General features: G+C 34.4%; 1 protein-coding gene across 1 annotated transcript in view; it reads left to right on the top strand.

Annotated features, from left to right (window-relative positions):
• Positions 1-27,820, top strand: part of Lrch2 (leucine rich repeats and calponin homology domain containing 2) — a 106,642-nt gene that overhangs the window by 62,011 nt on the left and 16,811 nt on the right. The window contains exons 11-16 of the mRNA XM_042665837.1: positions 6,512-6,616; positions 12,622-12,687; positions 15,957-16,005; positions 16,086-16,202; positions 24,646-24,690; positions 27,747-27,797. Coding sequence (XP_042521771.1) covers positions 6,512-6,616; positions 12,622-12,687; positions 15,957-16,005; positions 16,086-16,202; positions 24,646-24,690; positions 27,747-27,797 — 433 coding nt within the window. The remainder of the gene's footprint in view (positions 1-6,511; positions 6,617-12,621; positions 12,688-15,956; positions 16,006-16,085; positions 16,203-24,645; positions 24,691-27,746; positions 27,798-27,820) is intronic.

Below are 27,820 nucleotides of genomic sequence, written 5' to 3'. Positions count from 1 at the left end.
ATTTAAAAGTCTCAGGCCTTACTTTGAGTTCTTTACTCCATTTGGAATGGTTTTGTATACAAACTGAGAAATAGGAGTCAATCTTCAGTCTCATACACATAGATAAGTCTGTTCTGCTAGTAGCATTTGTTAAAGGAGCTACCATTTTTGAGGGTGTTAAAATGGAATTTTTTCCTAATTTCTTTCTCAGCCAGTAAATTATTGTAGAAGAGCTATTGATTTTTAAGTGTTGATTTTAAATCCTGCTGCATTTCTGATCTGGATATCAGATCTGGAAGTTTCTTGGTGGAGTCTGTAAGAACTGCTAAGTATATGAACATATCATCTCCAAAACTGGTAATTTGATTTTTCTTTCCCAATTTGAAGACTTTTATTTCTTTCTCATGCCTTATTACTCTGGCTAAGAATTATAGTTCCATATTGAACAAGAGTGTGGAGAATGAACACCTTTGTCTTGTTCCTAAGTTTAGGAGGAGAAATTATATCAGAAGAAAAAGAAAAAAAAAGAAATTATTTCAGTTTTTTGCTATTTAATATAATATGTAATAGTTCCTGTCATATTTTTTATTGTGAAAATACTGTACAGAGGGGTTACAATTACATGGGCAGGACAATGAGTACATTTCTTATCAAGCATTGTAGCCTCCTCCTTTGTTTCCCCTTCCCATCCCTTCCCATCCTCCCCCCACCCCCCAACCTTCCCCCCCCCACCAAAATTGTAAAGTTTGTTTTTCCACATAACGACCTGTACATCTTATTGATGCAATGGATCCACCTGTATCCCTATTTAAACGATTTGTTTTTTCCCTTCCCCTCCACAAATTATACCAACCTCAAACACAAGGAAAGCAGGGTTTATACCATGGGGGAGGGACATACAAAGCAACAAAGAAATAATCTTATAAATGTGTTGGAAACAATCACCTGAAAAAAAAAAACATTTGAATACATATCTTAGGGTTCATTTCCCTAACATCAACTTATCTGACCTTTTCTGCTTGACTCAGATATATACTAGTTACTGCAAATAAGGGAAACCATGGGACTTAAGTTTCTTTGGGCCTGGTTTACTTCACTTAATATAATTTTTTCCAAGCCTTTCTATTTCCTAACAAATGGGGCAATGTGATTCTTTTTGATGGAGGCATAGAATTCCATTGTGTATATATACCACATTTTCTTGATCCATTCATCTACTGAGAGGCATCTGTGTTGGTTCCATATCTTAGCTATGGTAAATAATGCTGCAATAAGCATAGTCATGCTGGTAGCTTTCGTGTGGCCTTGTTTGTGATCATTTGGGTAAATGCCCAAAAGTGGGATTGGTGGGTCATAGGGGAGCTCTATGTAGAGTCTTTTGAGGAATCTCCATACTGCTTTCCAAAGTGGTTGAACAAGATTGCACTCCCACCAACAATACAGTAAGGTTCCCTTCTGTCCACATCCCCTCCAGCATCTGTTGTTATTAGAGTTCTTGACTATAGCCATTCTAACTGGGGTGAGGTAGTATCTCAATGTTGTTTTGATTTGCATTTCTTTTATGGCTAGGGAGGTTGAGCATTTCTTCATGTGTCTATTGGCCATCCTTCTTTCCTCTTCAGAGAAGTTTCTCTTGAAGTCTTTAGCCCACTTATTTATTGGGCAGTTGTTTCTTTGAAGATTTGTTTTTGGGGGATTAGATGGTTTTACAGCGTAATTCTACAAGGCATTCAAAGCAGAGCTCACACCAATACTCCTCCAACTCTACAATGAAATTGAAAGAGAAAGTTCACTACCAAACTCATTCTATGAAGCCATAATAACCCTCATCCCAAAACCAGGCAGGGACTCATCAAAGAAAGAGAACTATACACCCATTTCTTTGATGAACATTGATGCAAATCAATTAATATAATTCATTACATCAACAGGAGCAAGGATAAGAATCACATGGTTATCTCAATAGATGCAGAAAAAGCATTTGACAAGATCCAACAGTCCTTTATGATGAAGGTTCTGGAAAAACTAGGAATCCAGGGAACATTCCTCAATACAATAAAGGCTGTATATGACAAGCCTACAGCCAGCATTGTACTTAATGGTGAAAAACTAAAGCCATTTCCTCTTAACTCAGGAACGAGACAAGGATGTCCACTCTCCATTTCTCTTCAATTTAGTATTGGAATGCCTAGCTACAGCAATAAGACAAGTTGCAAACATAAAAGGGATCCAAATAGGAAAAGATGAAGTAAAACTCTCCCTCTTTGCAGATGACATGATCTTGTATTTAAAGAATCTCACAGACTCCACTCCCAAATTACTCAAGCTGATTCAAAACTTTGGCAAAGTAGCAGGGTATAAAATTAACCCTCAAAAATGAATGGCTTTTCTGTATGCCAACAATGAGAAAAGCTTGGATGAAATTAGGAAAGCAACTCCATTTGTAATAGCCCCACAAAAAATAAAATACCTAGGAATTAACTTAACCAAAGAAGTGAAGGACCTCTATGATGAAAACTTTAAAAACTTGAAAAAGGGAATAAAAACAGAACTTAGAATGTGGCAATAACTCCCATGCTCCTGGATTGGAAAGATCAACATCATGAAAATGGCAATACTTCCCAAGGCTATCTACAAATTCAATGCGATACCTATTAATATTCCATCCTCATTCTTCAAGGAAATAGAAGTGGCAATCCAAAAATTCATATGGAACAATAAAAGACCCTGAATAACTAAAACGATACTCAACAGAAAGAATAGTGCTGGAGGAATATCAATATCAAATTTCAAACTCTACTACAAAGCCATAGTAATAAAAACAGCTTGGTACTGGCACAAAAACAGACCTCAGGACCAATGGAATAGAATTGAAAACACAGAAATGAACCTACAGACCTATAGCCATCTAATCTTCGATAAGTGAGCTAAAAAAATAGAATGGAAGAAAGACAGCCTCTTCAGTAAATGGTGCTGGCAAAACTGGTTAACTACTTGTAGAAAACTAAAGCTAGATCCTTATATATCACCATGCACTAGAATCAACTCCAAATGGATCAAAGACTTCGGAGTCAAAGCAGACACCCTGAAAACATTACAGGATGGAATAGGAGAAACCCTAGGTCTCCTTGGCACAGGCCAAAATTTTCTTTATTTTATTTTTTATTGTGAATATACTGTACAGAAGGGTTACAAATACATGGGCAAGATAAAGAGTACATTTCTTTTTTCGTTTTTTTTTTTTTTTTTTTTGGGTCCGGTTGTGGGGCCTGAACTCTGGGCCTGGGTGCTGTCCCTCAGCTCTTCAACTCAAGGCTAGCGCTCTACCACTTGAGCCACAGCGCCACTTCCAGCTTTTTTCTTTTTGCTTATGTGGTGCTGGGGAATCGAACCCAGGGCCTCATGCATTGCAAGGCAAAAGCTCTACCACTGAGCCACCTTCCCAACCCATGAGTACATTTCTTATCAAGCATTGCATCTTCCTCCTTTGTTTACCCTTCACATCCCTTCCCAGCCTCCCCCCACCCCCCACTTAATCCTCCCCCCCACCAAAGTTGTAAAGTTCTTTTTCCACATGACAACTTGTACTTCTCATTGTTGCAAAGGGTCCACCTGTATCTTTAAACGACTTGTTTTTCCCCTTCTCCTCCACAAATTATACAGACATCAAATATAGTGAAACCAGGGGTTATACTGTGGGGGAGGGACATACAAAGCAACAAAGAAATAATCTTATAAATGGGTTAGAAACAAATGCATGAAAGAAAAAAAAACATTTAAATACATATCTAAGGGTTCATTTTCCTAACATCACATTATCTGACCTTTTCTGCTTGACTCATACGTATACTAGATATTGCAAATAAGGGAAACCATGGGACCTATGTTTCTTGGGCTTGGCTTACTTCACTTAATATAATTTTTTCCAAGCCTTTCCAAGGCCGAAATTTTCTTAATAGAAAGACCCAGAAACACAACAAATCAAAGAAAGGTTGGACAAATGGGATTGCATAAAATTGCAGAGCTTCTGCATGGCAAAGGACATAGCTAGCAAGATTAATAGAAAGCCCACGGATTGGGAGAAGATCTTCACTAGCCATATAATGGACAAGGGTCTCATATCTAAAATATACCTGGAACTCCAAAAAATTTGTTGTTTTTTTAATGGCATTTTTTATTTTCTAGTTTCTGTCTTGCTAATCTACACGTCTAGTATCTTCTTTTCTTCTTTTGTCAGTAAGATTCCTTAAGTATCTTTAACAGTGCTGGCTTAGTAGTCTTAGCTTTGGTGTATCTTGGAAAGTTTTATTTCTCGCTAAATTATAAAGGATACATTTGCCAATCTGGGTTGACAGTTGTCTTTCAGGGCTTGAATTATGTTCTTCCATGCCCTCCTTGTATGTCAAAAATTATGTTGATAAATCTGATATTATTCTGATAGGCTTTCCATTGTGTGTAACTTGTCTTATCTCCTTTGTGGCATCCAGTATTCTTTCTTTAATCTTTATATTTAGTATTTCAACCATTATATGTTTAGGAGTTTTTCCTTTCTGATCTTGGATGTTTGCTAGTCTGTAAGCCTCTTTGACTTGGATGATTTTCTCCAGACTAGGAAAGTTTTCTCCTATTATTTTATCAAATAGGTTCTTGCTAACTTTGTGTCTCCTCTACTTCCATACACATAACTTAGATTTTATCTTACTTTTTTGTATATGTGGTGGTTCTGGGGCTTGAACTCAGAGCCTGGGTTATGTCTCTGAGATTTTCTCCTCAGGTCTAGTACTCTATCACTTTAGCCACAGCTCCACTACCAGCTTTTTCAAAATAGTTAATTGGAGATGAGTCCTACAGACTTTTCTGCCATGGCTGGCTTCAAACTGTAGTAGCTATGATTTACAGGTATGAGCCACTGGTGTCTGGCCTTTAGGTTTGATATTTTGATGGATCCCAAGTGGTCATCTAAATTCTTTAGGTAACTTTATACCAGCCATTAATCAACTCTGGTGTTATTTCTATTTTTATTTTTTGTGCCAGTTCTGGGTCTTTAACTGGGGTTCTGGGCAGTGTCACTGAACTTTTGTGTGCAAGCCTAGTGCTCTATCACTTGAGCCACAACTCCAATTCTGGCTTTTTGGTGTTTAATTGGAGATAAGAGTCTCATGGACCTTCCTGCTGAGGCTGGCTTTGAACCATGATTCTCAGGTTGCAGCCTCCTGAGTTGCTAGGATTGTTGATATGAGCCACAGGTGCCTGGCTGTTTATTTGTAATTATATTCTTAAGATTTCATTCTTCTATTACTGACCCACCTCATGCAATTACAAAAGTTGCCTAAATTTGAGACTTACCAGTATCATGTTAGATGTAGTAAAGTTCACGTGTTCCAGTGGCTTACATCTGTAATACTAAGCTACTAGAAACTGGGCTGAGATCTCAGGTCATGATTCAAAGCCAGTCCAGGAAGAAAAAAATCATGAGACTCTATATTCAATTAACCAGCAAAACTCAAACCAAAACCAAAAAGCATTAACAACCCTAGACTGGAGGTATGGCTGAAGTGTTATAGCAGCAGCTGTGGGTGAAAAACCGAAAAAGACTAGCAAGAGTGCCGGGCTCTATGTTCATAGGTGTGCTGAAGTGGTAGAAAAGCACCTCTGAGTGATAAAGCCCAGCAAGCGTATAAGGCCCTGAGTTCAAGCCAAATATTGACACACACACAAAAAGATACAAATGTTTGTGATTTTTTTTGGTCAGTTGTGGGGCCTGAACTCTGGGCCTGGGCACTGTCCTTCAGCTCTTCAACTCATGGCTAGTGCTCTACCACTTGAGCCACAGCACCACTTCTGGCTTTTTCTGTTTATGTGGTACTGAGGAATCAAACCCAGGGCTTCATGCATGCAAGGCAAGCACTCTACCACTGAGCTACCTTCCCAGCCCCAAATGTTTGTGATTTGACATTGTAATTTTAAATGAAATGCTTTGGCAAAAATAATTGGAATTTAGGGAATAATTTATTTCAAATTCTTTTGTTTCTTTTAAGTATTGAAATGATGTATTTTAATCAGCAAATTTGCAAACCTTATTTGAAACATTTTTGTATTTTCTGTATTTTTATTTACAAATTTTTACAATGAAATTGAATAAACTGGCAAAGGTGTTCATTAACATCAACAATTTCATTACAGCTTTTGTTTATAAGGACAGTCCATATAGAACTTTACAGTTTTTATTACACTTAACATTTACCAAAATGCATTATTAAATAAGTATGGCCATTACACATTTTAGAAGTTTAGAAATGGTAGTTTGTTGCACTATTAATTATTAGCCATTCATTGTATTAACATAGCTAATAGGTCACATTTTATATGGAGTAGTGCTGTAGATGTTATATCCTAACCTTTATTTCTTTAAGTATTTTACAAGGGCATAAGTAGGTTAGCTTTTACGAATAACAGTATTTTTTCAATTTCTTTATTTTGAAATAAAATATAATCTGCCTTTTCAGATAACCATGTTTGTGTCATTTTTCAGACTTGAAAAAGAACGGTTGCTTGCAGAAGATGATGATGAATTGAAGGAAGTAACTGATTTGAGGAAAATAGCTGCTCAGTTATTGAAACAAGAACAGAAGAACAGGTATTCTTTTTATTAATGAATTTTAATAGGTAAATTTTAGAATTATTAAATCAAATTAAAGATAACCAAAATATATTGTTTCAAGTAAACATAGGGCCCCCTTAAGATGTATTTTCAAGCGACTACTAAAAGACAATAAGAAATTCATAGCAGAGGAATATAAAGTTATGTATATAGCAGAGAATATGTTGACACAGTCACTTTATGTGTTTTTGTGGTGGAGCTCAAACTCAGCTCTTGTGTCCTAAGCAAGCAGTCTATCACCAAGGTCTACCCCATCCTACTCTCTATTTTTAAGATCAGTTAGGTATTTATTATTCCTGTGTGGTGAACCCAAACACTTAGTTTATTATTTTATCCAATGTAGCACATAGTTACATTTATACTGTAAGAATTTTTGTAAGTTCATAGCATATTTAGCAAGTATATATTTTGTTTTTTCCTGCTTCTTAGCTTATATATATATTGAGCTCCTTAGAATTGAGCTGCATTAGGTAATGATTGATTAAATCTGTGTGGTGATTTAAGAGCACAAGTTCAGTCTTGTTTTGATCACTTAGGTTATAGTTTTTCCAAAGACATGTCTTTGTCAATCAGAACAACATGGTGAATGAGTATAAAAACAAATGAAGTCCATTTTGAATATAGAAAAGGTTCAAGTACTGCTCAGGGTCAGCTGTTATTATCATCTTCATGTAGTGTGAATAGTATATTTTTAGTTCTGAAATAAAAAAAGATTTTTGAATTTTTGTGAACATTTTAGAGAATAAAATTTGGTACATTTATCAAGGAAAAATATTGTACTTTATGTTTGACATGACAATATTTTGAGAAATGTCAAATTTAAAATACACTGGCATTTGTATAAGTATGCTTTGAAAAATACTGTTAGAATTTACCAGCTGGGTAGGGTGGTGCATGTCCATAGTCCTAGCACTGAAGAATCTGAGATGGTGGATTGAGTGGTCTAGACCAACTTTCACTACATACTGGGACCCTGTCTGAAAACAAACACCCCAAATAAAGGATTCCATTGAAGGTTGCTTTTGTGTCACAGTGATAGAGTGCTTGCCTAGAATATGAGAGTCTTGAGTTCCATCATTAATGTTGTAAGAACAAACAAAAACAAAATCGATAAAATTGATCAAATGACAAATATGTGGATTTTAAGAACCACTTTTTAGGGAAGTCTAGATAAGGGCTAATCAGATAAATCACTATTAAATTAAGTATGACATTTTGCACAGTTACTACACATAGTTAAAAATTTCATACTAGAAAATATTACTTATTTTTTACCCCTTCTGTATATAATTAATCTTCATTCTTAGTTTATGTTTTTCTTGTACCATAACTTTCTGTAAACATTTTCCAATAATTCATTTCTAATGATATTTGTGAATTTTTAAAAAATATTAGTTGGAGGCTGTGTGTACTTTCCTCCCTCCAATATAATCTAATTGTTGACCACACTGTATGTGGCCTAAGAGATTTGATGAAGCACACCACTACCTGCTTTCTGAAACTTAAAGAATAGTTGAGTGTGTATCTCTTGTACCTAGCTGAAGAAAGAGTTGTGTTTAGAATAATAGGAGGAAATACTGATTTTTCAAAATTTTCTTGATATCCTTTACTTCTCATTGTGTTGAGAATGAAAGTACAGGGTTGGGAATGTGGCTTAGTGTAAAGTGCTTGCCTAGCATGCATGAAACCCTAGGTTCGATTCCTCAGTACCACATAAAGAGAAAACTCCAGAAGTGGTGCTGTGGCTCAAGTGGTAGAGTGTTAAGTTTGAGCAAAAGAAGCTCAAGGACAATGTTCATGGCCCTAAGTTCAGGACTGGCAGAAAAAGAATGAAAGTATATGAGTAAATAGTTTTTGATTTTTCCATTCCCCTGTATAATACAGAACATTTTGTTCCTACCATTGTCATATCAGATTTTCATCTATTGCTGTGACTTATCATTGTAGCCTAAGTAGAACATCACTTAATAGCACATCTTCCATAGGCTTTATTTGTATGATAGTTTGTAATTAGCACAAAAAAGCATCCAGAATCGTACCTTGTTCAAAACTGGTACACAGTTATATTTCTTTTGGTTAATTGGCTCTTTAAAAATTAAATCAGATGTTTAATCAGGAGTTTTTAATTTAACTAAAAATTATATGTTATCCGAACTATGTTTTTCTTTAAGAGGTGTGCAAAAGTAATTTCTATCTTTAACTGTTTTTATTAAAAAAATCATCCTTTTTAGATGCTACCAAATATGAACATAAAAACATCTTAGATGAAAATCAATGACCTTAATGTAATATGTCTAAGTTTTGGAGGCATTAAAATATTTTATGAGGAATTTACTTGTATGCTTTTATTCTTAACATTGAGAAAAATATTCATTATTGTAGACTCTTAAAAATCACTATTATCTTCTCATAATGATAAATGCAATATTTTCACCTGGTAGGTCAAGGATATATGATGTGTATATATTTTTTAAGTTTCACAGAGTAGGGGTGGAAGCTATGTAAGTATTAACATAGTCATTATAATTTCTTGTTTGTTAATGTTAATTAGAAATAATTTATATACAATAAGATTAACCTCAAATATCAGGAAATAATAACTAGGACAACTCCTTTGACTTTGTACTGTATTGCTTTAGCTTGCTGCTGTGTGAAGGTAAATGCAGTACTAACACTAGGCTAAAAGCATATATGTATTTCAGAACTAGAGGTAATTAACAACTACTCATTTTGCATTCAGTGATGGTTTTCTTGTAGCTGTTTTGCCATTTGTTTAGTTAATACTATTTTTAAAGTCTTTGTGTTATTAATCGATGGGTGAAATTATCTTGAGTGTAACAAGAGGCCATTGTACATAATTAATAATCCAAAATGGAAGTGGAGACAGAGGAATTGATAGTTCATGACCAGCCTAAGCTACATTTTAAGACTTTGTCCCAAAAAATAAGCAAGCAAACAAATGACTCTAAAAAGTAGTAACCCCAAAACCCAATACTTCAAAACCAGTCTTAAAAATCAATGTTTTAAAAATATTATTCTATGATGAATAAATTTTAGATATTTGTGTAGGTTGTACCTATAGTTAACAATACTGTGTTAAAAACTTAAAAAGAGCCAACAGCCAAGCATTGGTGGCTCATACCTATAATCCTAGTTACTTAGGAGGCTGAGATCTGAGGATTATGGTTCAAAGCCAGTCTAGTCAGGAAAGTCTGTGACATTCTTATGTCCAATTAACCACCAGAAAACTGAAAGTGGCACTGTGGCTCAAAGTGGTAGAGCACTACTCTTGAACAAAAAAGCTCAGGGATAACACTCAGACTGTGAGTTCAAGTCCCACGACCGACAAAAGAAAAAAAAACAAAAAACAATGAGTTAACAGAACCAGCACTGGTGCCTTATGCCTGTAATCCTAGCTATGCAACAGGCTGGGATCTGAAGCCAGCCTGGTCAAGAAAGTCCAGGACACTCTTATCTTCAATTAACCACCAAAAAGCCAGAAGTGGAGCTGTGGCTCAAGTGGTAGAGTGCTAGCCTTGAGCAAAGAAGCTCAGGGATATTCGTCAGGCCCTGAATTCAAGCTCTAGGACTGGCACCATAAAAAGTTAACAGAGTAGATCTTATGTTCAATATTTTTGCCACAAAATACACATTTTTGTTTTCTAGAATGAGAAAAAAATTGTGGCAAGAGATTAGAATAAAATGTATATCAGAATGTCCTCATTTTTGGTGCTAATCATCAAAGGGAGTATTCTTCATATTGATTTGGGAATAAAAGAAAGGAAATTCTGTTAAAAAATAAACAAAATAATACTGGTTTGTAAATTATTGAGCCAGATTTACAAATTTTCATCAGCTCTACTCATGTTGCAGGATTAGTAAATTATCATCTTTCTCTTGTAATAACATTAGAAACGAGACTACTATTTATAATATGATCTTCTCATGTGGATTAAGAAGATGTTCAATATCTTAAAATAGGATTATTGTCTTAAACAAGAATTAAAATATATATATTGGCTTCTGTAATCAATAGCTGATTCGTATTGTATTTTTATGACTTCTGACTTATTCTATAGTACTTTCTGTTTTGTCTTTCCTTTTAATAATTATTTTATTTGCTTTTAGGTGTGTCCTGAGGGTTTTTCTTTATTGTGGAAGGATGTGCTTCTGAGTGTGATATAGATAGATAACAAAAAACAAATATGAAAAGTTAAACAATTAAAATATAATTAAGGATCATGGAATGTAAAATCAGACTGAGAACTTTATTATTTTCATTCAAAATTGTAGAAATTATCACATTATCTGTTTTTTATTTGTTAATATCAAGATTTCAAATTGAGGAGAATCAATTAGACCTCTAGTTTGTTAAAAATATTTGGAGAGTTCTTTCAACTCTTGAAACCTAGCCATTCTTCTTTTCTGCTTTCTTTACTAATGACTTCCTTGTCTTCTCCAAAAACATCATCTTCCTTCTCCCATTTTTTGCTTTGATTGATATATGTGAAATGTGAATATAGATGGAGGCCTTTAAGTTATAGATCATCATTCAGTGACAAACTCTTCCAGAGGACCAGAGCAGCAGGACGGAAATCAAGGTATCTAGAGTTGGTGGAAGCCTTAAGTATTAAGGGGCTAGGTTCATGAAGCTGAATTGTGTAGTCTTACTTAAAATAAGTATGGGACTGTTAGGGAAGTGTGTTAGATAAGTAGATATTTATTTTAACATTGGTTAGTTATCACAGAGTAAAATATAAAATGTTATAAAATATCACACAGGTAAAATTTCCGGTTTATTATATTGTGTAGGAAATGGAACCAACTTTTTTTTGGCTCCAGTATGACTGTTGCATGTCAGTCATCACAATTCTAGTAAGTGTGGTGTGGAGAGTAATCAAATTTTTATTAACTACTTCTGTCCTTTTAATAATTCTGGTAATTTCCTCAGGATAGTACTTATTGCCATTAAAAAAATAAAACACATTATTTTTAACATTTTATTTTTGTTTTCATAGATAAGGAATAACATTTTATTTCCTTTTGCTACCTATAGTCTTCTGGTTTTCGGTATTTAAGGAAATTTTAGTTTATAGCTAAACCAATGGTGATTTCATACCTCACAGTGTCTTCTTAGTGAGGCTATACTAGATCCAAGCTAGTGCGGAGATCTATATAATGGAAATTCGATTGTTTATACCTACCAAGTTCTATTTATGTCATTTTGTATCAATATGTAGTTTAAAATTTTTCTGTATTTTAACCCTTGATATTTGACGATTTCATTTTGGATCACATGTTTTTTAATTCGTTTTTTAATACTAAACTTTAAAATGAAAACTCAAGTCACATTTATTTCTGTAGTGATATTAAAAACTCTTGAATATATAAGTATGCTAGAGAAATATTAATTCATTATTTTGACATTCAGATTATATTTAGAAAGATAAAATTATGGACAAATAGTTCTCTCTTATGTCTCATCATTTTTCATTTTCTTTGTTTTAATTTTCTTCTAATCCAGTTTCATTTGGTTATTAAACATTGTGGATTTTTAAGGGATTGAACTTTAGTAATGGTTTACATTTAGAATTAAAGTTTATTATTGGCTTTTGGCAACATAATTATGTACATGTATTAACATAATTCATATCATTTGCTGTGCTGGGAAAATCAAATCACTTATAATGTTACCTAAAAAGTCTGTATCTCTTTAACATCTGTCTCAGCCACAAATCAGATATATGGCTAGAAGGTATATAAACCTTTAAAAAGGATGTGTAAAAGAAGATGCATGAATTGGTGAATTTCAGTCTTTCATAAATAGTGTGCTTATGGGCATCTGATATAAATAGCATTTAAATATTTTCTAGCAAAGATCTTCATGGACTAGATCAAGTTTATTTTGGAGATATTTCATGTCTTGCATATGTTGTATTCTTTTAGTGTATTTTATAATTAATATGTTGATTTACTTCTAGGATTCTTAATCATTCAACTTCTGTCATTAGAAACAAGCTGAAACAAACTGTGGAATGTGAAAAGAGGTACAAATATATCTTATTCTTTATATTTAGTATTTTATATTGAGACTTGATCTTATAGCAGTTTTTCTTCAAATGGGCTCTAATTGAATAAATTATATAAAAACAATGTAATGAGATAATTTACGATATGTCACAAGTAAATTAAACTTAGTTTTGATATAAACAAAACAAAACTATTTTGCTTAGTCCTAGAATTTGTCTTGATAATAGAATTACCTATTCACTCAGCATATTTTTTGTATTGCTGTTACTATCAGTAATGTGATCTTCCTAGTTGTTTGTTCTTTATGTTACTGTTTACTTTTTGATTATTTCAATTGGATGCTGCATATTTTTTCTATAAGTACATAATCTAAGTCTACATAAACAAATTCTAAAGGAGTAAAAGATGTTGGACATTTTCTTCATATTGCTTTGGTAGTTTGAAAATTTACGTTGGACTCAACTCTTGAGTCATCCCATGGGAGTGTGTAGTTCCAAGTCTGGGCAGAAGTACGGGAAGCACACAGAATTAACATTTGTGGATGCCTGTTACATGTGTACTGTTCTTAATGCTTCCCATGTGTAGTCTCATTTAATCCTCACAGTAACATTAAGAAGTTGTTACTTTTGATTATTCCCATTTTATAGATGAATAAACTTGAGACTCAGAAATCAACAGAAGTTACCTCAAGGTTGCATAGCTAGTAAGAGGTATAATCAGAATTTAAATTCAGACTTGTTTGGTTCAGAACTCTAAGTTTTAATATTAAGTAACAAAGAACACTTCATAGGTTGAAGCCAGTCAGGGCAGAGAAAAGTCCCTGTGAGACTCTATTGTTACCCCCTCTTTTTTTCTCACTTTCCCTCCCCCCCCCCCCCCCCCCGCCCCTGGCTCCCCTTACCCCCTAGTTGTGAAGCTCATTACCAACATATTGTCTTGTGAGTATCGCTGTTGCATTGGTTCACCCTTTGTCCTTTGTCTTACCATTTTGTTGTTTCCCTTCCCTTCCCCAAATCAGATAAATGTATATACAAGATGCAGGATACCAAAATCAAATACAGTGACAATAGGGGATAAACCAAAGGAAAAAAATGAAAGAAAAAAGAAATAACTTCAGACAGTATGTTAAAAAAAACAACAACAAAGAAAAACCTCATGTTTCCATGTACATTTCTATTAGTATCATCTTATATGGTCATATGTACATAGCTATTGAGCTATTGTGATCCTCTGCTAAGACTATCCTAGACATGTACTAATTATTACAAATGAGGGAAACAATGGAGCCTATGTTTCTTTAGGTCTAGCTTAATATGATTTTTTCCATCTTTCCATTTCTTTATGAATTATCTCCAATTAACCACTCAAAAACTGGAAGTAGCACTGTGGCTCAAAATGGTAGAGTGCTATCCTGCAGTGAAAGAACTCAGGGACAGAGCCCAGGCACTTAGTTCAAGCCCCATGAATGACAGAAAAAAATATCTAACTTCTGTTCCGTGCAAGAATGATGGTTCTGAACTATAAATGCAACAGTGCATTTCCCACTTCTTGTTTGCTAGTGTCTTTTCTTTTTATATATTTTTATTTTTTATTTTTTTGGGGGGTCTAGTTGTGTGCCTGAACTCTGGGCTTGGGCACTGTCCCTCAGCTCTTCAGCTCAAGGCTAGCGCTCTACCACTTGAGCCACAGCGCCACTTCCATATATATATATGTATATATATATATATATGTATATATGCATATATGTATATATACATATCATATACATATATACATATATATATTTATAACTTAAACGTTTAGCTTAATTCCATGAGGCTGAGGTGGGTTTCTGCATACCATCAGCATATACAAAAATTCATCATCTTCATTCTTCCACTGGCACCAGTTCAGATTAGGAACAGAAGTACTTTATTTTTTCCAGCATGATTTCATACCTCTGTGTTCTATAATCTTGTCTCTGTGCAAAGATTGCCCCTTTTCCTTCTTTAATTTATGTAATCTTTCATAATCCAGTTCATTTTTCCTCAGCTCTGGTGAGATCTTTATGATACATGTCATCACAATGTTGGGTGATGTTTTGAAGCAATTGATCATGGGGTAAGAGACATTCAGGGCAGGCTCACTTTTTTGAAAGCAACAAATTCTATGGAAACCAATTGGGTCCCACAGCACTATAGCAATCCCTTCCTAATAGACTGCCTCTAATTACCTTGCACTAAGCACCACTTACATTTTTTTTTACCATTTTGTTTTTATTGGTTTTATTTTTAATGTTCCTTTTTATTTAAGTAGTTGTACAAAGGAATTTCAATCAATACATCAATCAGTTTATGAATATAACAAATCTTGATCAATGTCACCCCTTCCATCATTCTCCCCCCATCTCTCCCAACTCTAACCATCTCCTCAAGTTACCTGGTACCATTTTCACAGATGCGCATTGAATATTGTGACTGTATTTGTCCATGATTCCTCTCTCCACTCGTCTACCTTCCCTCCTCCACTTTACCTCCCCTTCTAATAAAATATGTTTCGGCCTCCTGATATTCATTTTTTCGTGCTGGTTCTGGGGCTTGAACTCAGGGCCTGGGTGTTGTCCCTGAGCTTTAGTTCTTATCAATGCTAGCATTTCACCAATTGCTCCACTTTTAGCTTTTTTTTTTTTGTTAATTGGAGATAAGAGTCTCATGGACTTTCTTTCCTTGCACTGACTTTGAACCACAGTCTTCAGATCTCAGTCTCCTGTTTTGCTAGGACTACACTAACATTAGCTACCGGGGCCCAGCTTAAATATTAATTTGTTCAAGAGTTATATCATTGGAATCCTCCCCTATGTATGTATCATAGTTTAGTCATTTTGTTTGTATATATTTCAATGTGACCCTATTTGCTTTCATATATGCTTATAAATTAGATCTAACTTTCACATGAGAGAAAACATGCATCTTTTATCTCTTTGAGCCTGACTTCAGATGACATTATTATTATTATTATTATTATTACATAATTATTGCACTCTTGGCCTCTTTAAGTTCCTTAGAGAAGTTGTATATAAAAAGGTTTATAGAATGTAAACCCATTTTGATATTTACTGTAGACCAAGTTATTAGAAATTTAAATATACTTTGTCAATTGGAAATTTCATGTTATTAGTTTAAAGGCTAGGTTTGCTTACAGTCTTTACATTCCTGTTGAAAAATAAAGGCAACTTTATAATGTTCATAAGCAAAGGATTTTTTTTCTAAATACCTTATCACATAATAAAACATATTTAATTTTTTAGTGTCTCGGCAGATGAAGTTAATTCACCATTATCTCCCCTTACATGGCAGGTAAGAGGAAATTAAATTACTAATATATGCATATTATTTTGGTCTCAATTGGTTAGTTACAAAAAATTATTTCATTATAGCCCTTAGAGAATCAGAAGGATCAAATAGTTGAACAACATTGGCCAGAATCTCAACCTATAATCTGGCAAAGTGAAGAAAGGAGGCGGAGTAAACAGATTAGAAAGGAATATTTCAAGGTACATTATTCAATTTTAAAATTTATTTTGTATTTGTTAATTTTGAAAGTGTCAAGTTTTGGTTTAAGTCAATAATATTAAATTCTAAAGCTAAATATAGCAAACATTTATCTTGATTTCTCATGTATATGTGGAATATATATGGTATTTAATTATATCTATAAAATTTTAGTAATTAAATCATCAAAGCGAGTAGATCAATATAAAGTATGATTTACAAAATATTTTCAATGAAAAATGAATTTTTATTTAGTTATAGCAATTAATGGTATGTTTGGGTTTTAAGAAGATAGAGTCTTACAATGTAGCCCAAAGCTGGTTTACAACTCCTTTTTGTTTTATTTTGTTTTTGCTGTTACTAGGGCTTGAACTCCAGGCCTGGGAATTGTCCTTTAGCTTTAGCTTCTTTTTGCTCAAGACTGGCTCTCTACCACTTGAGCCACAGCTCTACTTCTGGCTTTTGGTTGGCTGATTGGATAAGAGTCTCAAGGGCTTTCCTGCCTGGAGTGGCTTTGAATTCCAACAATCAGTTGTCAGGCTCCCAAGTACTAGGATTGTACTAGTGAGCCACTAGTGCCCAACTGGCTTACAACTCTTAAGCCTCCTGCCTTATCCTACCAAATATAGGGATTTCAGGCTTGTGCCACCATGCCTGGCTCAAGAAAGGACTTTTATTGAATTTGTTTCAACAAATAATTGACAGGTATTTACGATTAGTAGTTAAGTATTTCTATTATGTTACAAAATACAATTTACATTTTGCTAAAATATTTGTGATTTCATCCATTTTCCCCCTTTTTATTATCTTATATTTCTTGAGCAAATCTGTTATCTTACAGGAAACTCCAGAGTATTTGAATTGTCCCAAACCTTTAGTTAGTAGGTGGTTAATAAAATTTTGTTGTATATGTTATTATAAATATTGTGTTATTGTCTTATTTGTATTTAATGTCTGCCATATTCACAGAGATTAATCATCAGAATTTAGGATGATTTTTAGTATTTGCTAGAATTTATTGTTGGAATTTGACTTAAATGAACAGTACAAACAGACTCCTCCTCCATGAATAGCAAATTTTGTTGTCTTGAATCTTTTCTGTTTCCCACAGCACAATTCTTATCTGGTTATACTTTGATTTAAACACTTGTAATTTAGCTAGCTTATAGTCAGTTTTCAGTTCATACCACTAATAAAAAGGATCTGTTTATCTTTTTTCTGTGTAGTAAAAATAGATCTGTCACTTCACATGAATTTTTCTTTGTTTTTTTTGGTGTTTTGTATTTTTAATAAAGTTTGTAATCCAATGGACACACAAAACAAAACTACGCTGAGGAAAACAGTTTCATAAATTAAGAGTGTTAGGAGGTCTGGGACATGAATATCTTTCTATATATGAGAATGTAACAAGTATTTGGATGTTGCATATAACCAAAGCAAAGTGTTACATGTCTTAGCAAATCAGTGACACATTTAACCCTTCAGCAAATAATTACTGGGCATTTTTAACAACACTACTGTCAGTTGGCCAGTATACAATATAAATAAAATAAAGAGATGAGTAAAAGGAAGTCATTCTAAGGAGATCTTTGTTCAGTAATGATGAAAGTAATTTCATCTCAACCCTTTTAGATCTTCACTGAATATTTACAGGGACATATATCGTAAATTTCCCCCTTTTTAGTTCTTGAGACCTTGAGCCAAGAAACTGAATAAAATGTGTTTGTAAATAGAACTTAGATCTAAGAGATCAAATGGTATAATACTTGAAATGACTCTTATATAATCATCATTCAGTAGTTGCTAATTTATTACTTGATAAAGTAGGTGCAAAAATAAGCTTCTAGTTGAGTAGCAGTGGCTCGTGCCTGTAATCCTAGCTACTCAAGAGGCTGATATCATGGTTCAAATCCAGCCCAGGCAGCAAAATGTGAGACGCTTATCTCCAATTAACCAGCAAAAAATCAGAAGTAGGACTGGGACTCAAAATGGTAGAGAGCGCGCTAGTCTTTAGAGCTCGCGCGTGCGTGTGCGCGCGCGCACACACACGCGCGCGCGCGCGCACAAAAACACACACACACACACACACACATACACACAGAACTTCAGTCACTGGAAAGTTTTCAGGAGATGTGTAGTTCTCCTTACTTGTCAGAAGGTGTCAGTGTGAGGACATTGAAAAAATTTAATATGCCAAATTTTTTGTTTTTTGTTTTGTTTTTTCTTCTCTGAAATCAAGAAAAGGTAAAATCAAAGGGGATAAGAGTAGTTTAATGGTAGAACATGTATAAAATATGTGTGGAGCCTTGGGTTTAATTCTTAACATCAGACCCTAAAAAAAGAAAAAGACCAGTATAACATATATTAAGATTTTGTTGTAATCTGAAGTACAATTTGGAATCACCAGTATTTCCATTATTATAGAATCTTCTATTAGTTATAACATGTCTTCTTTCAAAGGAAAAACATAGTTTTCTTTTATTTCATTTTTAAAATTAGTTTTTGAAAATTTAAGTATTGTGCAAAAGGGTTTCAAGACTTTTCTTAATCACCAATATTTTCTAAAAATCAAAACATTTACTTTTACATGTATTATTGAAACTATTTTGATCTATAATTCATTAAGAACAGTAAATATAGTACTCTAGAGATTTTATGAAATTATTTCTGAGAAGTGATGGCTCCTTTACATTGGCAGGGCTATAACATATACAGAGCTTTAAACTAAGCCACATATTTCCTTATTTCTGTTCCATGGTAAATTATTCATAATGCTGTTATTCGTATACTTCTTGAAAGCATCTGCGTATATATGAACATGAGTATGCATACAAAACTCAGATCTCTGTTTTACTTCATCATTGCCAAAAACAATGTCAAATATTTTTTTTTCAGCTGAGTCTCTGAAACTAAGTAAAAAAGATGTAGCATATTGGCTAGATTGTGTGAGCAGGAAGATAAATTGGATTAGATTATTTGAGTAAGTAATCATGGTAGAGAGGTACATTAACTTTTAAATTTTAAATTATATAGAAAACTACTTTCACCAATAAAATTTTGTTTCCTCTGGGCGCCAGTGGCTCACGCCTGTAATCCTAGGTACTCAGGAGGCTGAGATCTGAGGATCACGGTTCAAAGCCAGCCCGGGCAGGAAAGTCTGTGAAACTCTTATCTCCAATAAACCACTAGAAAACCAGGAGTGGCGCTGTGGCTCAAGCGGTAGAGCACTCACCTTGAGCTAAAGAGCTGAGGGATAGCACCAAGCCCTGAGTTCAAGCCCCACAGCCGACCAAAAAAAAATATTTGTTTCCAAACTACTCCTTATTTCATTTTCCAATCAAAATTATTCCCAGAAATATATTGCTTGAGTAAACATACATTACAGAAATTCATTGATGTTCTTTTAATATGGCACATATGAAGTATGAAAATCTAACCTTATGTTGCTATTTAAATTAGTGGCTTTAATTTTTTGTAAGAATAACACATGAATTTCTAAATGAACTTAATGGCTGATTTCTAAACAAAATACCCAATGCACTAGAATATTTACTTAATTTGTTTAAATGCCATATATCCCTTTAAATATATGTGATTACTGTTGAGATAAAACATTATAGTGTCTTAAAATACATAGTGATTTCATAGACTATAATATTTTTATTTAAAGATTAAATCCAAGGAAAATATTTGAAAAGTATTCTCATGACCATTGTCAGCCTTATTTCGGACTAGGAAGACCAGCTGGGTTTATAAACTAACCTGATTTGGTCTCAAAAAGAGTTTTGCACAAGTTATTGTCTTCTATGAAATTAAAATGAATTTCAAAGATGAACTGACTGACCTTTTTGATACACTAGTTTCAACATAGGTTTTTATTGTAGCATCTAAACAGAAATAATAAAACTTTAGTATCCAGTCTAATGGGGGATTGCTTAGTTGACTCAGTAAAAGTTGGACTTGTAGTATACTGTTAAATGTATTGGTTTTAAGGCAAAACTTAGTTTTCATGAATAATGAAGATTTAAATTAGAATAGTGTTTAAGTAGCAATAGTACATTGCCTCTTATCTCAACTCTTGGCTATATCATCTTATGTTTCTTTGCTGTCCAGCTATCCACTCCTTTCTCTTTCTTTACTTTGCATTTGGTAAATATGCCCAAACTTCTACTGTGGGGGAGAAAATAACTTTTTCTTGCTCATTGCAAGGGTCATGGTTGAGACCCATTTGACAACAGACAAATTCATGGGAAAAGTTTAATGTAACATGGGATACTTCAGAAACAAATATTTTAAGATCAAGGGAAAACTAGTTATGCTTCATCTGGTGCAGGAGGTAGATAGCTGTGCAAATAGTGGTGTGAACTGATGGTAATCAACGGAGGGGACTCAGCAAGGCCTGTTTGTTCAGGCTCTTTGCTGTATCTCTGTGTGACTTCCATTCTTCCCCACTATGTGAGGGAGACATGTGACATGGAACCTGTGCATGTGACAGTATTAGGAAAAGAAGGCAGCAGGTCAAATGAACTGATCTTTATAGGTCTTTTGTCTTGCCATAGGGTAGAGGAAGATATTTTCTATGACTTACAGTGTGGGAGAAAAATAAGGTGAAGAAAAGAGAGCAGGTTAGAGAATGACCTCCAGGTTATTACAGTTTGTGTAGTGTTTTCTGAGTTCCAACACTACCGCCCTCCCAGACTCCTGCTTCAGTAGATTCCTTTTGCTAGCAACAAATTTGCCATTTATAATTCCTCAGTTTTTTGTACATTTTTTATTGTAAAAATGTTGTACAGAGGGATTACAGTTACATGAGCAAGGTAATGAGTACATTTCCTATTGAGCATTGTTGCCTGCTCCTTTCTGATGATTCTTTTTTTTTTTTTTCTCACTGGAATCTGGCTCTCACTTCAGTTTCTTCATTGAACTGTCCTTCACTAGAGGTTAATGTGAAGTACTAATGCCAAATCCAATCTAGCATTTGACAATGATGGCCATATTTTCTTCATCCTTTCTTGGTTTCTATCCCATTTTCTTCTCTGATTATTCTTCCATTATCTTCTTGATGTTATTTCCCCTTTTCTTTATGGTACTGGAGTTTGAACTCAGAGTTTGCACTTGCCAGATAGTCTCCCTACTGCTTGTACCATACTTCCAAACCTTTGCACTCTAGTTATTTTTAAATAGTATCTCAATTTTGCCTAGACAAGCACTGCAATCCCCCATTTATGCTTCCTGTGTCCCTGTAACAGGTGCATGCCAGTACATCCAGCATTTTTTTCTGATGAAATGGAGTCCTGCAAATATTTTGTTGCCTAAGCTGGCCTGGAACTGTGGTCATCCTGATTTCAGCCTTCAGCACATGTGCAGTGCCATACCTGCATTTGGATTGAGATGGAATTTTGTGAACTTTTGGCCCTGGCTGTCATTGAATAATGTTTCTCCCATTTTCCATCTCTCAAGCAATTAGGATTATAAGCGCAAAACACTGGTGCTCAGTATTGATGTTCTTGTTTGATTTCTCTTCTGACATTTTTCTACTTGATTTTAATGTCTCTTTTCCTTTTTAATTACTCTTAAAGCTCTATGTTGAGAGTTGACTCCACATGTTTTTTTAAATATTCTACTTGGTTTGAATTTGTATTCTATTATTCTTTTCTGGTTTCCACACTTGTGTTTCTAATTGCTTGGATGTCTTACATGTATTTTAAATTCAATATGCCTCTTCCTCATAATCCCCATGATAAAACTTACTTCTGTTTCTGTAAGGGCAATATTTCCATCTTCTTTCATTCTTTCACTTTCTTGTCCCCCTTACCTGATTGGTCATCAAATCTGCTAAATATATATCCTTTTTAAAAAAAATTATTTCTATCTCTGCTATCCTTGCCTTGTTGTAATCTTTTATGCATTCTTGTCTTTATAAGTATAATAATTTCTTAATCTCCCCCCTTTTACAAACCTTGGAGAAATCCTCTGGCTCTTTATTGGCTCCCTACTACAAACAAAATAGTTTGGACTACTTGACATTTTTTGTGAGATGTTTCTTACCTAATTCTTACATTTCCTTACTTCCCTCAATTCACTTTCTACATAGCCTTGGTGAAAAAAATTGTGTGTGTGTGTGTGTGTGTGTGTGTGTGTGTGTGTGTGTGTGTGTGTGTATGTGTGTGTGTGTTGGTACCTGGGCTAGAGCTCAGCTCCTCTTACTGAACTGTTTAACTTACAGCCAGTACTCTACAATTTGAACTATGCCTCTGGTCTGGCATTTTTACTGGTTAATTGGAAATGAAGTTTAGTGAATTTTTCTTCCCATGCTTCTAACTGGAATCCTCTGATTTCAGCCTCCTGGGTAACTAGCAGTGCAAGGGTGAGATATCAGTGCCCAGTTCCTGAACTACTATTGTTTTCTACGTTGGCTGTGTGTTTTTCATTTCTATTTGTTTTCCATATTCTGAAAATACATGCTGGCCCTTTTATTTCTGGCAAACTCTTACTAAACATACAGGTTTTAGAAATGGGTATGTAGCATATTGTCTGAGCTTCTAGAACCAAATCACTTGACTCTTATTCCTTAGATGGATATCTACTAATTGTTCGGCAAGCCGTGTTACCCTTCTGAGCTTACTATTATTATTGTTGTTGTTGTTTTTGTCTACAAATAAGTCACAGGATTGTTATAAGTATTAAATTCTTTATTAAGATACAGTTCTTAGAATAGCACTTCACACAACAGAATCACTTAATAAACATTAGTCCATTGCTCACTCAAATGTCTCCATTTTATTGAAATAGACTAGAACCAAAAATAATTACCTCAGATAACCTCTTACCTAGGGATGCCAATTTGTTTTTACATACCAACTTCATTTAGTGGCTAAAAGTTTCCAAGGCTACATCTGGGGTCAGTGGGAAAGAAATGCATACTGGTAGAGTAATCATAGTTGTCAGAGGACAGACACTGTTGAAACATATGTTTTGTATTTGTAATTTCTAAGACAGCTTACTGTGCAGCTTGTGATTGAGACATCAGATAGGTTATCTTTTTCAAAGTTTGGATATACTCTGAAAATAAGTAAATTTTCTGACTTGGCAGTCATGAGCTGCCAAGTAGAAAAATAATCCATTAACAACTTGTAGGAGAAATCAGGTAATTATGAGGAGGAATCGAAATTAATTCCAACAGCCTGGCACTCTAGCTACTCAGGAGGCTGAAGTCTGAGGATTTCAGTCAATTCCTGGCAGGAAAGACCATGAGACTCCAATTACCAAAAAAGTTGGAAGTAGAGCTATGGCTTAAGTTGGTAGAATTCCAACCTTGAGTGAAAAAGCTAAGGGACAATGCCCAGACCCTGAGTTCAAGCCTCAGTACTGGTATATATACACACATATACACACATAAAAAATAAGGAAAAGAAAAGAGTACAAGTGGATATCATACTGTATTTTCTTATTCTTTCTTAGAAACAATTGTGTTACATATTAACATATTTTATGTTGATCATGTTATCTCTGAAATCACTGTAAAAGAAGGATATAGTGTAGGCTGGGAAGGTGGCTCAGTGGTAGAGTGCTTGCTTGCCTTGCGTGCATGAGGCCCTGGGTTCGATTCCTCAGGACCACATAGGCAGAAAAAAAACTGGAAGTGGTGCTGTGGCTCAAGTGGTAAAGCGCTAACCTTGTGCTGAAGAGCTGAGGAACAGTGCCCAGGCCCAGAGTTCATCCCCCATGACCGACAAAAAATAAAATTAAAGAAAATGTTAAAAAGACGGATATAGTATGGAGGCAATAATACTGTTATGAAGATTAAATGGATTAAAATATGTATAAAGCATCTTATACTAGTTTGTAACAAGCACTAGTGTATTATCAGCATTATTATTGAATAGTCAATATTATGTGCAATGTAGTGTTTTATAAAACTTGAAATGATTGGATTTTTATCTTCTTTTGGGGGGGGGGTTGAGATGTGAAGATTGAACCCAGTATTGTCACATGCTAGGCAAGCACTCTACATTTAAACTATATACCTCCCCACAATTCAGATTTCTTAATAATAGATGAGATATAATGAGGGTGTAGCATAGGATATTAGCTATAATGATGTACAAGAAATAAGTATGAGAGAAATTTAAAAAGAATTGACTTGATGGACTATTGGATATAGTAAGTCATGGAAGAACTCTCAGATTATGAAACTGAATGAATGGGAAATGGGATTGTAGGAAGGGAACATTACTTGATGTATTGAAAGTACTTAGAAAATTGTCTTGCACATAGCATTATACAGATTAATTTGCAGTGGGACTGTTTAAACTGATTATATATCTAAGTTTAACATCAAGTGATTCAATAAAAGTATAAAATAGGAATAAGCCTTACATAATTTACAACCAGAGAATTTAGATGTTCAAGGAAAAATAAAGTATATGTTTATATATTTTTCAGTATAAATCCACAAGGAAGAGTTCAAGTGTCAATGAAAATGATGAGGTAAGAACAAGAGGGTAATATTAATAGTATTTGAAATGTTGACTTGTGATATTTATTTGACTCAAGTAAATGCAACTCATCTTATAGTTTCTTTACTAGTGATTTAATTGATAAGAAACCTGAGTATCATAAAATAATCAATTAATGATGTGATTTCCATATGTTCTTCAAAATAGAATTGGTAATAATTATTGAATATTATTATATCTATAATCTGTGAATTTAAGCTTGTTATCTTTCCCCAACTTTTTTTTTTTTCCTAAATCATCTTGGTAATCAATTGAGATTTTCCAGATGAACTCCTTTTACAAACTCTTCAAATTTGTGTTACTATTTTAAAATGTTAAATTAAATTTGGACAGGTTAAACACTGCTGTAAGTTTTCTATTATACTAGGTTAATCCTTGTAGTAGTATAACACTGTCAAAGCAAGAGATCTTTTCCCCACAAATACCTAAGCTTACTTATTTTTTCCCTGCAGAAATTTGTAATTAATTTGATTTTGGGTACTTGACAGGACTTCTGAAAATGCCTTACTTAAAAAAATTCATCTGCAAGTATTTATTTAAAGTTACAATTCAGTGTTTCTATAAGCAGTTAGGACAGTTTTTTTGCCCATTGATAAAGATTATCTTGACTTTCCAGGAATCTAAGCTACAGGATCAGTTGTTGGTCAACAGCTCAGTTCCTCAAACAGATATCTGATTTCAGGTTATTCAGTAGTCTCCTGCTTTCCAGTTGTTGGAACATTTCCTTTGTGATACTCCTTTTGATGTACCTTTATTTGTGTGTGTATGTGCACACATGCTCGTACGCGCCAGTCCTGGGACTTGAACTCAGGGAAATGCCTTACTTTTAAGAATTAAAAATCACACAGGGGCTGGGAAGGTGGCTCAGTGGTAGAGCGCTTGTCTTGCATGCATGAGGCCCTGGGTTTGATTCCTCAGCACCACATAAGCAAAAAGAAAAAAGCCGGAAGTGGGGATGTGGCTCAAATGGTAGAGCGCTAGCCTTGAACTGAAGAGCTGAGGGACAGTGCCCAGGCCCAGAGTTCAGGCCCTATGACTGGACCCCCCCCCCCCAAAAAAAAAGAATTAAAATCACACAAGAAAAAATAATGAACACAACCTCATGGTTTACCTTTCCCCAGACCAAATACCAGTATCTCTCTATACCCTTTCCAGTAGTATTAACTGGGATACAAAAAAGACAGTTTTAAGCCGGAGCTGGTGGCTCACACCTGTAATCCTAGCTACTCAGAAGGATAAGATCTAAGGTTCAAAGTTCAAAGGTAGCCCAGCAGGAAAGTCAATGAGACTCTTATTTCTAATAAACTGCTCAGAAAAAGCCTAAAGTAGTGCTATGGCTCAAGTGGTAGAGTGCTAGCCTTGAGCACAAGGAAGATCAAGAATAGTGCCCAGGCCGAGTTTAAGCCCCAGGACTAGCAAAAAATAAAAAGCCAGTTCTGCCAAAACCTGTCTACCTTTTCACTGTTATTATCTGTGGTTAATCCTGAATGACAATTGTGTGTGTTTGGTAATAGTTACCCATCTGTGAACACAATCAATTGCTATATACCTGCCTATTACCTTTACTGCACTGAGGCCTGCGAGATAGGTTTGTTCCTTAAATTTTTTAGTTCCTTACGTTATGTTCAACTGCTTGGTATCTCATGTGAGGTTTACCTGCTCAATAAACAACATTGGTACATGCTGATACCTCTGGGGTTTATGTCTCTCATTGAGACTGACCTCTGTGAACCTCAAACCTTTGTAATCTTGTCCCCATCCATTTTCTTACATGCTTACATTCTCTGCTTTGAATCTATTGTGGTAGCTCTCCCCACTTTCTCTAGTTCATTCACCTCACTGAAGCCAGAAGGATTGTTTCAAGGAACACAAATATAATCAGGTTATTTCCTTGGTTAGAAACATTCAGCCTCTTTCCATTTACTTTAAGGTAAACTCTAGACCATGTTTGATCAAGGGCCTGTTTACCACATCAGCTTGAACTCATAACTTGCTCTCTTTTCTTTGATGTTACTCTTGGTACTCAAAGGTTTTATTTTTATACTAACATTTCCATTTATTTCTTGTGTCTTTGTTTTTATTCTTTGTTGCAAAAGATTGTTTCCTTCCATCTTTTTCTGATAAACTTAGTTGTTTTTTTTTTTTTTTAAAACTGAGGCTTGGGTTACTTTTTATGATCCTGTGTTGTTCAGTCTGGTCTTGAACTACTGGGCTCAAACTGTCCTCTTGCCTCCATTTCCTGAACAGCTGGGACTATAGATGCAGCACCATCACGCAAGCTTTTACTAAGTTTTTATTTTTTCATGAAACTTGTCCTTTTTACATCACCCTTGACAATCTCCTCAAATTACTCTATGTCTCATAATACCCCATGAATAGTCTAAGATTCATGTATACATGAATCTGTTTTCCCTCTGGATTTAGAAATCTTTAAAGTGGATATTTTACAAAATTTCAGCGTTCCAAATGTCTAGCAGAGTCTAACATAGCAGGTGGCCAATAATCATTCATTGAAGGAATAAATGCCATTTATGATATGCATATTCTAGGATAAAGTCAAGAAATTTATATTTGGGTGTCAGAATAGTCCTCAAAAATTGAGAACTATTTTTATTTAATGTTTTCACCAATTAAATTCTTTGTAACTATTCTTAATTTTATATTGGCACACATAATTTTCCAAATAAAGTTTCTTGTTTCAGGTGGTAGAACGATTGTATGCCTTCATTTATGTGTCTCCAATTGTAGTGTATTGTTCCCATTGTGTATAGATAGTACTTCTCAAACTTTGAGTACTTATGAGTCACTTGGGGATCTTATGTAGGTTCTGATTCAGCATTGGTTGGAGCCTTCTTCAGAGGATACCTATGCTATAGGTTCACAGACAATACCTTGAGTGGCAAGGTACTAGAAGATATATTCACATTCTTACTTTAGCAGCTGATCAAAACAGTTTTCTGTTTCATGTGTTTAAATCATCATTTCATATTTTAATTTCATTTTTCATTGTTTATTTTTATATTTTAGCAAGACAGTGATAATGCTAATATGTCACCACAATCTCCAGTATCATCTGAGGTACAAGTTCCGTTTTTATATGT

This window comes from Dipodomys spectabilis, unplaced genomic scaffold, assembly GCF_019054845.1.
Source record: "Dipodomys spectabilis isolate Male_0828 unplaced genomic scaffold, ASM1905484v1 ptg000353l, whole genome shotgun sequence".
Lineage (NCBI taxonomy): Eukaryota > Metazoa > Chordata > Mammalia > Rodentia > Heteromyidae > Dipodomys > Dipodomys spectabilis.
The sequence above is the reverse complement of the archived record's forward strand: the minus strand, read 5'-3'. Positions and strand labels throughout refer to the sequence as shown.